General features: G+C 42.3%; 1 protein-coding gene and 1 pseudogene across 2 annotated transcripts in view; one reads left to right on the forward strand and one right to left on the reverse strand.

Moving 5' to 3' along the window:
* LOC309655336 (putative E3 ubiquitin-protein ligase TRIML2 pseudogene) overlaps positions 1-13,839 on the forward strand; it is a 396,542-nt pseudogene that overhangs the window by 187,743 nt on the left and 194,960 nt on the right. The window lies entirely within an intron of this gene.
* Positions 1-13,839, reverse strand: part of PRKCH (protein kinase C eta) — a 221,605-nt gene that overhangs the window by 83,382 nt on the left and 124,384 nt on the right. The window contains exons 5-9 of the mRNA XM_082450419.1: positions 11,088-11,176; positions 9,427-9,556; positions 7,018-7,145; positions 3,928-4,071; positions 3,573-3,746 (exon numbers count right to left, since the gene is read on the reverse strand). Of these exons, the coding sequence (XP_082306545.1) occupies positions 3,573-3,746; positions 3,928-4,071; positions 7,018-7,145; positions 9,427-9,556; positions 11,088-11,176 (665 nt within the window). The remainder of the gene's footprint in view (positions 1-3,572; positions 3,747-3,927; positions 4,072-7,017; positions 7,146-9,426; positions 9,557-11,087; positions 11,177-13,839) is intronic.

Genomic DNA, 13,839 nt, shown 5'->3' on the forward strand with positions numbered 1-13,839 from the left:
ATGAGGGCTGATGAAGGGCTTTAGGTGGACAGAGCACAGAGCATGGGAAACAGTGTTTTGGGGATACTCTGGGTAGCAGTGGAGAATGCGCAGAACCGGAGCTCTGAAGGAACCATGGACCCGGAGATGGGAAGCAAGAATCAGGGGCAAGGTGGTAGGGGCGGCAGGGACTCCAGGATTCCAGGGCTCCTGGAGCCACCGAGGACTCTGATGAGGGCGTGGCCTCAAAGAGCCTAGACCATGAGGGGCGGGAAGGAGTGCAGAGGAAACCGAAGCCCAAGAAGCTCTTACTTGAACCCCAGCTCCTCCCAACATACTCAGACAGCATGGGAGTGCACGCCGTGCATCCCCTTTCACACACCCTCCTGTCTCCGGCTTCCAGTGTTCCCTGCTCCATCCATTCTCTAAGCTGTACATGAGTCTTTGCCAACACAAGGGACCCTTAAACATATGTGAATGCTCAGCCTCACTCACTGTCAGAGAAATGCCGATTAGAACTCCAAAGACACCTTTTTAAAAATCTCTCCAACCATCAAAATGATAGGTAGCATGCCATGACAGGAGGGTGGGGAAAATAAGCCTTCTCACACACGGTTTGGGAGTATGAATTTAGAAATACAGCCAGCAAGTGGTAAGAGCTTGGGCTCAGCAGTCAGACTTAAAACGTCTGCCACTTGGAAGCTAAATTTCTTCCTGCCTCAGTTTGTTCATCTGTAAAATGGGAGTGATGTTAACAGAATTTACTTCATGGGATTACTGTAAGGATTACTGAGATGATACACATAAAGCACTTAGAACAGTGCCTGGTATTTAAATGATAAAGTGTTAGTTATCTTTAACCACGATGGGGAGAGAGGGCCAACTAGATAAAATTATAAATGCATCTACTTCTGACCAAGCAATATCACTTCTAGTAGTGTATCATATAGAAATCATAGCACAAGTACCTAAAGATAAAAGTACAAAGAGACTCACTGCAACTTTGAAATAAAAGTCTAAGTACAGCCTAAATACATAGCAATAGGAAACAAGTTAAATAAATTGCATCATGTTCTTAAAATGGAATAGTATGTAGCCATTAAAAATGAAGCAGGGCTTCCCTGGTGGCGCAGTGGTTGAGAATCTGCCTGCCAATGCAGGGGACACGGGTTCGAGCCCTGGTCTGGGAAGATCCCACATGCCACGGAGCAACTGGGCCCGTGAGCCACAATTACTGAGCCTGCGCATCTGGAGCCTGTGCTCCGCAACAAGAGAGGCCGCGATGGTGAGAGGCCCGCGCACCGCGATGAAGAGTGGTCCCCACTTGCCACAACTAGAGAAAGCCCTCGCATAGAAACGAAGACCCAACACAGTCATAAATAAATAAATAAATAAAAAGAACGTGAATTTCTAAAAAAAAAAAAAAAATGAGGCAGCCAGGTATGTACAAATATGAGACAATCTCAAGATACATTATTACATTTTTTAAAAAAAATAAGGAGACTGGGGATGCAATGTACAATATGGTGACTACAGTTAATAACATAGTATTGCATATATGAAAGTTGCTAAGAAAGTAGCTCTTAAAGGTTCTCACCACAAGAAAAAATTCTGTAACTGTGTGATGATGGATGTTAGCTAGACTAATTGTGGTGATCATTTTACCACATATACAAATATCAAATCATTATTTTGTACGCTCAAAACTAATATAATGTTACATGTCAATTATACCTCAATTTTTTTAAATGTGTAAATTTTGCGAGATGCATTACAGAGATTTACTTCCTTAATAAAACCATTTTGGATTTCTTTTTCCTTAAAAAAAGGATACAGAATGGTGGACAAATATATACTACCATTTGTGCTTTTTAGAAAAATAAATATGGATGCATATATGTGGTGTGTGTGTATACTTTTGTGTGCAAAAAAATTCTCTGAAAGGCTACACTTGAAGCTAGTAATAACTGTTCCTTTCAAAGAGAGGGTATGGATACTTGGAGGATGCTTATACTACCTATTGCCAAAAAAAAAATAAAATAAAATGGTTTTTAACAGTTAAAAAATGCAATCTGATATGTCATTCCTCTGCTTAAATGTCTTGCATTTGTTCTTAGCACTAAAACTCTAGCTCCTTTAACAGCGCCTACAGCGGCCTGGGCTACTTCTGCAGCCTTAGTTCTCACCAGGCCCCTCCTCAACCTCACATTTTATGCTCATGAGCTTTATTCACACCTCCTGTTCCCATTTACTAGTAGATCCATGCCTGAGCTGTTTAACCTTTATTCCATATTCACTTTCATTCTCTTTGCCTGACTAATTCTGACTGGCCCTTCTGGTTCTGGCATAGCTGTTACTTTCCCTAGAAATGCATCGCAGCATCACTGGACCAGATGGGATGCCCCCATCCTGCTCCCATCACACCCTTTACATCCCCGATGGTAGCAGAGACAAGGGACAAGTCCTGAATTCTCTTTCAGAATGCCTTTGACAGCAAGAAGATTAAGAAATATCTGTGCCAGACCCTCTTGGTGCCTTCACAGGAGCCCTCTTCCCTCTCCACTGACAACCGGAGCCCTCTTCCCTCTCCACTGACAACAGAAGTCCAGTTCTGAGCCCAATGCTAAATGGGCTATAGAGTGTCCTGCCCCAGGGGATAAGTCAAGGTTGATGCGAGCCAATCATGATAAAGCAGCTTATCTTGACTAGATATTTTCTCTTCCAGCCTCCTTTGCAGCTCAGGGTGAGCCTGTAACTCAGGTCTAGGAAAGATTTTTCTCTCCTTGATAAAAGGAGAGTGGTCCATGAAGCCCTTCTGCCTCTGTCCCCCGAGCTTCCTGCTTTGGATGCTGTCATATGAGGTGTGATGTTTAGGGCTGTGGCAAATACCTTGAGACCCATGGGGAAGAGATGTCTGATGTCACTGATCAACTAATCTAACCCTAACATTGCTACTGTCAGACTTCCCAAGAAAAAAGTCTGTACTAATGAACTAAACTCATCCTTTCTGTCTATTGTGTAAACCACTGTCAGTCACATATTCTGTTAACTGCAGCCAAAAGCATTCCTAATTGCACAACATGATGGGATAGACAGAATCCCACAATCAGTCCATAGAATCAAGCAGAGGGTCCTTGACTGAGGCCAGAAGCAATATCTTGGGACATTACAAATCAAGGTGCTCCCTTTGGGCCTATCCTGGTCTGAACTCTTCTCCCCGGGTCAGAACCAGTTCAGCATTTAGCAACAGAGCTGAGGTTAAAGTCACCAAAATAAGCAGCCCATGACATTTACTGTATTCTTAGACTTCTGTAACCTTCACTCTGCTAGAGAAGACTTACGTATGAAGACGTTTTCAATCTTAGGACACACAACCCTCAAAGTGATCCTTCTCCAGGACAGCATGAAAGGAAGGAAGCAGTTAGCTCATTGGTTCTGGTCATCAGAAGTCACTGGATACTTCAAATGACCCTACCTTAGGAGTCCATCCCCCAAAAGTTTCTAATACTCTACTTTATGAAACCTTCAACATCTGTGATCTCAGCTTTTGAAGAAAGGAGGCCACTGAGGCAGTGAATGTGGGTCATACTTACGGGTGTCTGAAAGCAGCAAAACAACTGAGTGAGGAAGGGGTGATTGCGGGCCAAAGACAGGATCCTTTTCTCTGTCATGGTGCACTCCACGTCATCATCTTGCAGGATCACGTCCTTCTTTAGCACCTTCACGGCATAGAGGTCTCCTGTTTCTTTTATTCTTGCAAGCATCACCTATGGCAAAGCAGGAGGAGGGAGCGTGAGAACTCGTGCAGCTCTTAGGGTGTGGCCTCGTCTGGGGCAGAAGGCAGATGGCACGTGGGAAATGGCCATGTGTATACATACATGCACAGGCAAACAACATACATGGAGCAGGCATCCTTTAACCACCCAAACACTTGGAGCCAAGACTCACCTTCCCAAAGCTGCCCTTCCCCAGTACTCGGATGAACTCAAAGTTGTTGATCCCAAGTCGGTTGGAAGAATTAACCCCAATGCCATTTCCTTCTTTGATGCTCTCCTTTCCTTGTCGTCTTAGGGTTGATCTGGAAACAAGATTCTGCAAAGAAGAGTAGGAATACATCGACTCAGAAATCACAGTGCAGCATGAAGCATTTATGGATGAAGAAGACCTTACTTGCAGCTTCAACCCTCAATACAGCACATGGGGAAAGATCAATACAGCTTGACATGTGAGATCAGGTTCTGCCACTCAAAACTGCTTCAGCACCAACTCCTGATCTGTGCTTACTGTATTTGGGTCAGAATCATTTAAAATATATCTAAGCCACCGAGTTTCAGTTTGTGCTCAAATGGGAGTATATAGAAAATGTCTCAGTCTGGTCCACCTGATTTCTTGCGGTGGCTTTCTACAGGGTGGGCAAAGTTCCAAGAGCGCCACCTGGTGTCCATGTCCTGCAAATAGCAGCTTTCACAACTGCTCAGAGAATTGAGCGCCACTCCACACCAAGAATGAATGAAGCAACATTTTCATATACAATATTTTAAATTATAAAAGAGAAACAAAAGTTAATGTAAATATATGAAGGGTAAGATTGACAATACCTATAATCTCATCAGCCCTCCTCAAAAAACAAAAAATAGAAACATACATATACACACATCTATCTTTACACTTAATTTAAAAAAATACAATAAAATTGTTGTTTCATAACACAAGTTTTAATTTAACATTTTTCCATGCATATTATCCATATCTCTAAATGTCCTTCAAGAACATGAGTTTCAAAAAGCTGTCCAATATTCCATTTTATGGATATATCACAATTGATTCACTAATTCCCGGTATTGGAAATACAGATTATCTCCCATTTTTCACTAGTATAGATAACACACAGTGACCATACTTGCATGCAAATCTTCAAATCAGGGTGATTAGGAGTCTAGGCTCTCAAGCAGGTTGCCTGGGTTCAAATCACAGCTCTACAACCTAACCCTGTGACTGTGGACAAGTCACCTACCTCTCTGTGCCTCAGTTTCCTCTTCTAACAAAGGGGATGTTATAGTACCTGCAACATGGGTTGTTATGAGGAGTAAATGAATAACTGCACTTAAAGCACTTAGACCAGTGCCTGGCACATTCCATAAACCTAAGCTGTGTTGTCATCTTTATCAACACGATCATCCTCACCGTCATCGTCTATTTTCTTAAGATAACTTTCTGGAAAGGGAATTCTTTGGGCCAGTGTGTTAATTTTGAAGACTTTTGATACATGGTCAACTTGCCCTCCAGAAAGGTTAACCACCAACCCAATGAGAGCTCCCGGTTCACCACATAGAACCAGAAGTAGATGTGGCCTCTTCGGGGAGTTTTCTAGCCCCATCCCACTAGTACAAGACTCATCCCAGGGAGGGTGCTACCTAAAGACAAGGTGACGTGCAGATGTCTACCTTGGGATATTTATAAGACAAGCTACCACCAGATGAGAGACAAAAAGTCTGACATCCTGGAGCATTTGACCTATTTAGCTAAAAAAAAAAAGCTTATCTGAGGCAACTTCTAAGCAATGTTTGTAATAAACAGCTGGACAATACCCTGAAACTGCAAGGATTTTTCTTACTCAACCCAGTGAAACAGTGATTGAAGATATAAAATGGATCACCTTTAAATACCGATTATTTTAATAGTTTCTCCTCTAGATTTCTGATCATAAATTTCTCAAAGATGGAAAAATTTTACCAGCTTGAATCTCACTTCCTCCACTTAAATACTTCCGCTGCCAGAAAACTCTAAATCCAGTGTTTCTCAATCATTTTTGGTTGTTTGTTTAACCCATTCTTCTCTTTTGATAGACTAAAGATGTCTCTCTTTAATGCTGTACTGTCAGCTAACAGGGAATTTGGGTTTTCTCACTATTAAGTATCAGAACATGAAAGATACTTGGTTCAAGTGACAAGTGGCGTCGCCCATTCCTAGAGGTTGCGCCACATGGCTCAGCTTATTTCCATGGTATTTCAGAAGCCCTGGGCCAGGCCAAAATCCCTAACCTACACTCTTCAGGGACAGCTGTCCCATGCACTGGAAATCCCCCTCACGGTATAGCACCCTGCCTGTCTGTCCACAAGAAAGACACACAGACTTGAAGGACTTTGCCAACGCCTTCCTGAAATCAAGAAATGCAATGTCAATCCAAGCCCCTGCTTTACCAGGCGGGGCCCTGCGGTGAAAAGGAAATGGGGTGGTTAGTGATGACATTGTTTGGATAACCAAGAACCTGACAGTGATTGCACTTCCCTTCCTAAGTGCCCAGAGACATTTGACAGTTAAGTCTAGAATTTTCCTGAACCCGGCATCAAGCTACACATTTCAGAAGCCTCAGCCATAACCATGGCTCTTTCCCAATTCTCAGCAGACCACAGCCAGGAAGGTGGCAATAGGATGTGGGCCTGGGATGTGTCTGAAGCGCTAATGGACAACAGCAGGTGGGGGAGGGTCACTCAGGGCGGTGGCAGGACAAAACACCTGCACGGCGACTGACATGCTCCACCCACTCCCGAGAGCCGAGAGGAAGGAACTCCTGTCTGTGGCTGGACTTGAGATAAATTCACGATCCATAAACAAATACTACGCAACTGCTGGATTCCAGGCCTGTGGAGAACATCAGCTCTTTAAGTTCAACCCCTTCAGAGAGAAGGAAGCAAAGGCCCATAGTTACTGGTCAACTGCACTGCCGGGGGCCCCGACAAGAGCAGAACCGAGGACCCTGGATTCCAGGCTTTTCACCAGACCACAATGACAGGAAGCTATTTTTTTAAAAAAAAAATCCCTTTTCTGCTTCTTGCTATATCTGCACGCTCATTATTTCTTGTTATATAATTGTATATAGAACCTTATTTGTGGAACAAAATGCTCTTTAAAAATGCAATAAATCTGTTTATTGTATTTGCCGAGACTAGGAACTTTGATTATGCCACACACAATACTAGGGCTCGCCACATCTGAACAACTTCTAAGTTACAAAATATGAAAAGAGCAAAGTCTCACCGAGGTGGGAGAAATACTTCCGGGTTGGAGGCCCATTCCTGCCAGAGTCTTGGCCAGCTCCGCCGCATTCACTCCGCAGTTTGGGGCCACGTTCGCCTGACATCGAATGTGTACATTCATTTTACATACTGGATGGAAGAGGAAAAGGGAATCCACATTCAGAAAGGAGCCACGTCAACATGTGCTGTGAAAGAGAGCTGTGATAACCTGAAAGACCGTGACTGAGGAATTGCACAGGCTGAATAATGATATCTTCTCATCAAATTCAACTGACACCCACAACGATCCCTGAGTGTAAGTAAATCCCTGATTTTCTCTATTTCTGTTTTGTGCAGAAGCAGTAAGCCTGGCATACGGAAGAATAATACATTTCAAATTTCTTTTTGTTTTCACTATGACTTGATGCAAGACATTCACCTAAATCATATTTTAAAAGTCATCACTGATTTCCCAGCATGATTCAATACAGAGATCAAAACATTCATCACGGCAACGGCTCACTCGATTAAATAACAAGGAAACGTGCCAACCGACTTTATGCCATTCCTTGTAACTCTCACTAAAAGGTAGCAATCTAACAGCCACATGTAGATGGCTGTTCAGACAGGATGGAACTGGTGTTTCTGAGAGGAAAGCCTCTAAGTAAAGCTTTCTTTCTGAGCACTGTCTTTGGGTGGCCCTCACAGCACAGAACGTGGCATCCTGTGCAGCAGCTGTATTTCTCAGTGCTTGCAGCCTGTGGCTTCATGGGTGACAAAAAGCAACGTTTTTAAAGGTCAAGGCAAGTGGCAGTTGGAAGAGGAGAGCAAAGCAAGCTAAGCTCCTGGTGCACAGGAAGCTGACTTGGGGTGATGAAAGACCTGAGGTTTAATCAGCACAGAGCTCTGACACGGTTTCTTGACACGGGCCCTGCTGATCAGAGGCAGGGATAAAGCAGCGTAAGATGCGTTGAGGTGTGTCAGCCCATCTTTGGAAGCATACGCAGAGCCAGGTTTCGTGGTGCCTGAAGTTATGCAATTTAGGGTTGCCTTCTTTAAGAAAAAGAGCACTTCATCAAGTAGAGAACTTGGAAGGTACCTTGCAAGGGAGGAGCTCCAAGGCTTAAGCTTCATTAGATTCCTAGGAAATCCACCTCTCTCAGCAAGGCTGGTACGGAGACATACAAGCCTGCGGTGGCCTTTCTAAAGCTCCACGTGACAATAAAAGCAAAAATGATAGGAGCCGGAACACTGCAGGCGTGCTACCCTCAGCACCACCGGGGACAAGTGCAATGCAGATGAACCCCACCCATGGCTCTGCCTGTCAGCAACAACCATACGAAAGCAGAAAGGGGCTTTCACACTAGAAACCCACACCTGGGTGACACCATCCAGCTAATGATCAAGCAGTGCCTGAAACAAAGCTACATGTGAGCTGGCTGCTGTTTTGGTTGAAAAAGAATTATTTCATGAAACATCTATGAAATAAGAATAGTTAAATGGTGCTCTGGAGAAATAAAAGAATTTGCCTTTCTTAAAGACAAGTGACTAGCCCCTTTTTGTTAATAGAAGCAGGTCTGGTTAAGTCCAGGCAGCCAGTGGAAGTTGTCCAGTTGTACTGACATGAACTCTGCCTCCCCTGGTGACTCAGAATGTGTCTCAGGCTTCAGGCTGAAACTCACGTGTATTTCAGCAGAGGACAGTGCACCCCACGACAGCCAGATTGTTACAGCAACACTCAAGGAGAGATGACTCCAGGCCAAGAGCCCCTCAACTCCTAACAGGACAGGGACCAGCCCCCATATCCTTATCCTCTGCTGAGGCAAAAGCTCCAAACTCAGGCTCCACTGGACATTGTTGTTGAAGTGCGTGCCCTCACGTGGCCAAAGCTGAAGTGTCCTTCGTTCTATCTACTCTCTGATCTCTATCAAGCTCTTTGAGAAGACACAGGGCAGACTGAGTTATGCTTTTATCACTCAATTCCTGCTTATTTCTGGTGAGGTGATCAAACCAACTCTCCTGCTAGTTCTTACTCATAACTCAACCTTCTGTGCTGGCCACCTCACCTCCTACCACCTTCCATTTCTGACCAGATCCCATTTTATCCTCTTTCAAATACCTATGGAAATACACAATGACTAGCCTGTACTCAGTACTAAACAGAGGATAGCCAGCAGGCTAGCTAACTAGACGGGACATTTCATTTAGCAAGTGAGTAAACATTCCATGGTTAGGAAATCTGTGGATCACATGTAACTCTCTTTACGTGCCTGACAAGGGACACATACATATAGAGAGAGCCACTAAGATGTTCATTTACAAGGTATCTAAAACCATCTGTCCTAGGTCAGATTCTGAACTGCAGAATGCTGAAAGCTCGCAGCAAGGTGTTCTCATGAGAAAGTGGGTACCAAGCACCCCAGAATCTCACTTTTACACTGAAGTCCTTGTCGCATTATCCCCCAGAGCAGGGAGCCACAGTGATCACAGAACGTTGGCACCTTGTAGTTGTGGACGCTGAACTTGTGTGGGATGTTGATTCCGAACCTCTGCTCAGCAATCTGTAGCAGGGAAACAGGAGGACGAGAGCTGAAATTCCATACCCACACCTTTTGTGAAAACTGTAACAGGAGCCCACCAAATGCAAAGTGTTACTATGACACCTGAGATGTGTATACTATTACTGCCCAGCCACGATGAATTACCCAGGCCTTACCACGCAGACGAAGCACATTTCCTAGTGAACAAGACCGGACAGAAATGTGTGGTGTACATTAAACTGTCCACCATCTTGGGAGATTAATAGAAATTTAAATATTCATTTCACCTTTTATATTCAATTGGCCGTGTTTCTCTCCTGGCCAATTCCTCACACCCATGGCTATTTCCTAGAACCTTTTAACTTCAGGATTCAACAAGTCTTTTATAGGCAACATACACTTGCTATCACCACAAGTTCTTCCAGAAATTGTGTCATGAGGATGGGGTGACACCCAGAGGACAGGGAACCACAGAAGGAATTTGTTCCAAAGTGACATTCAACTGGTGATCTTATTCAGCCCTTCCAGCCTCTGCCTGTCTTTGTATTTTGATATCTGAGTGCAAAGATTCTGCTTTTATCTCACAGACGATCACTTCTCAGGATCAGGTGAAATCTCACATACTGTTTCCAGCAAATAGTTAAACTAGGCATATGCTCTATAATCTATATCACAGTTTGAAGCAATAACAACAGAGTCACACGTAACAAGTAGTGGGGCAATATTACTCCTCTTGAAACTTTTCTGGCCTCTTTCTCATAAAAGAAAGTACACATGCCTCTGTGTGTACTCTATAGCAATCCTGGGTGTATACCGTAAAAAACCATCAAGTTCCAGAGTCGGACTTTTCAATGCATCTGTAAATCCACTGCTAACTGTTGGTAATACTCCAACTGACTTCTACCTCCAGAATTTAGAATGTACGCCCACCTCAGCTGGATGCAATGCTAATGGCAAGAGTGATGTTCAAGCCTTTATGTATAGATACAGATCCTCCCTGAAATTCCTCGAGAGGCTGGAGGGGGCCAAAAGTCACTTTATTTAGGAAGTGCAATTTACAGTTAACAACATACTTACCATATCAATTCTATCTTGTAGTATTGATACTATTTTAGGTCTGAGGCTGGGAGAGAAGCTAGCTAGCAGAGGCTGGATTCTACATTCAAATCCCACTCATCTGATGCCAAACTCAGGGAACTTTCCATGTTTCCAAATCTCTCTTCAAATTAGGAGAACTGATCCCTAGAGCTTTTACCCAGCTGATCACTAATGGAGTCACCTCAAGGACAGGTCAAGCTATGCAAGTATAGAAATACAAATGCCATAATATAAAAAGGAGAGAAATTTCAATTCTGATACCACCATTGGCTTCAAGGAGTGTGGAAGGGAATTGGGAATGAGAGGGAGGAAGAAAAAGACAGAGGGAAGGAGGGAGAGAGAGAGAGAGAGAGAAAGAGAGACAGAGGCAGAGAGAGGGGGAGAGAGAGCGAGCAAGAGAGAATGTGCACGCATGAGCTCATGCAGGCACTTAATCAGCAAACTGCTATCTTACCTTTGAATCCACTTTGTTAATATTGTTTTGGCAGGTGCAGGCTGTAACAATTAGATGATGGCAGCGCTTGTGGACGACACAGGTGCACACTAGGAAATAAAATCCAGCGATTATACATTTATTGGAGGCACCAGGCCATTGTGGCTTGATTTAGATGGTGGGCCCACATGATGGCAGCCAGTGTTCCCATTCTTCCTATATTCCTTACCACCACCCTAACTCAGGCCTTTGCTCACGCTTGAACTGTTCATAATCAGGTCCGGAACTAATGTCATCCTTCCTGGCTTTACTCCTTCCTGCCCCAACATCCAGAGGAATCATCTCACAGTATATGATTCTGGTCACCTCAGGCCCATAATCTAAAGCATTCAGTCGTGTCTCACAGTCAAGCCAAACTAGAGGTGAAATTTCCCAGATAGGTTTCAGGCTCTCCCAAGCCCACCCCAGGCTCACCTGTCACCTTTCTTCTCTGGGGGCTCTTTGTTCCACTAAAAACTAGACTAGGTGCTCTTCCTGGAGCAAATCTTCACCCTCCCCAACACACTGTCCATGCCCCTCTCAATCCCTGGGGTATCTTCTTTTCCTATCACTTCACTAAACCTTAAATGTATAACAAGAAACGACTTTAAAAAATGTCTCTTTTATGAAAATATACTCCCCATGGCTCCCCTTCTAGACTGAAACTCTCTCCCTCCTCTAGTCTCCTACAACCTCTAGCTGGCCTCCCTCATTTCAGATCTTCCACATACAACCTCTAATGTCCTCAGGATTCCCAGCCAGCATGATGACTTGTACAAAGTAGGCATTCATTAAGTATTTGCAGAATGACCCAATCAATTGCTTGAATAGTTAGAACTTTCTAAATAACATTTTTTAAATTTTCATTCAGACAACTGATAGAGTGCAGAGTCCAGTTTCCATTAAAGGATGAACATGTGCAATGAAGCAATATGAAAATACACATCATTTTTAAGATCTTTCAAGACATATGGAAGTTTCTAGGATTAAATACATAAAGACAGATGACATGTCAGCAAGTAGCACTATAATCTAAAACAAATCTAGCTTTCATCAGATTGAATTCTCAGGAGAACCAAATTCAAAGTGCCCAGAGAACTGGTCTTTTTATATGAGGGAATCCTTCACATAGAAAAATCTTATATTCCAAGGCATTTGTTTTTTTCACAGTCAGCTTGGCTACAGGTTTATCAATTTTATTGATCTTTTTGGAGAATTATTGATAGCTTTTGGTTTTGTGGATTTTTAAAATTGTTTTCCTAATTTCAATTTCACTGCTTTCCACTCTATTTTTGTTATTTATTTTCTGCTGCTCACTTTAGGCTTAAATTTCTCTCCTTTTTAAGATGGAAACTTAGATTATTGATTTTAGACCTTTATTCTTTTCTAATATATGCATTTAATACTCTAAATTTTCCTCTGAGCACTGCTTTCACTGCCTCCCACAAATTTTGATAAATTGTATTTTCATTTGATTTAAAATATTTTTTATTTCCTCTTGAGTCTTCTTTGACCCATGTGCTATTTAGAATATTTAGCTTAATCTTCAAATATTTGGAGGTGTTTGAGCTATCTTTTTGTTATTGATTTCTAGTTTAATTCCACTGTGGTCTGAGAAGATACTTTTTATGATTTCTATTCTTTTATATTTGTTATGGTTTGTTTCAATGTCCCAGAATGTGGTCTATGTTGGTAAATGTTCCTAGTAAGCTTGAGAAGAATGTGTGTTCTGCTGCTCTTAGATGGAGAATTCTATAAATGTCAATTTGATCAAGTTGTGATAGTGCTGTTTAGGTCAACTATATTCTTACTGATTTTCTGCCTGCTGGATCTATCAATTGCTGAGATATTAAATACAATTAAATCCAACTATAATAGTGGATTTGTTTGTATCTCCTTGCAGTTCTATCAGTTTTTGCCTTAAGTATTTTGATGTCTTGTTATTAGGCGCATATACGCTAAAGATTTTTATGTCTTCTTGGAAAACTGACTCCTTTTATTATTACATAATGCACTTCCTTATCCTTTATAACTTTCCTTGTTCTGAAGTCTGCTTTAATCTGTTTGCTTTTGATTAGTTTTAGCATGATTGGTATATCCTTCCAACTAGGCATGTGGTTTTATATCCCTTTGCAAGATGTGAACAAATTAGTGTCCACATGTCTCCTGACCAGTGTTCTTTCCTGATCCTTTAACAGGTGGCCCACTGAAAATCAGCTCTTCAAATATCCTGGCACTACAGGCCATGGTAGAAGAAATAAACTAAAAAAACAACAGATATGTCACAAATCATGTATTTTTAAACTCAAAAAATATAATCTTGTTTACCAAGAGGTTCTCAAGTTATCTTTGTATGCATGAGATGGACAGAGCATACCCCTGTGCTGGAGAGGTCCAAGCCAAAAAGTGACATTGATTCTGACCTGTGAACTATGCTCTCATTTGGGGCTGAAATTAATAGCATAAGGTCAATTATTGTTGTCACATCAATTCAGTTTTTCCTAAATTTGAGAACTCAGTAGAATTGTTCATACATATTAAAGTCAAAATTACATCCAAATGTATGTCTTATTCCATTCTTCTAAGGGAAATAATGTTTTACTTCCCCTCCTTCAGAAGAGAAGGTGGGATTTCTTTATTTACTTAGTTTACCATAGGTCACCACTCTAGGATAGGTAGTACTATTTTACCAATGATCTGTAGGGTGTAAATTAAGATAATAGGTACCATACAG

Source organism: Balaenoptera physalus, assembly GCF_965194825.1.
Source record: "Balaenoptera physalus genome assembly, chromosome: 2".
NCBI classification, from domain to species: Eukaryota; Metazoa; Chordata; class Mammalia; order Artiodactyla; family Balaenopteridae; genus Balaenoptera; species Balaenoptera physalus.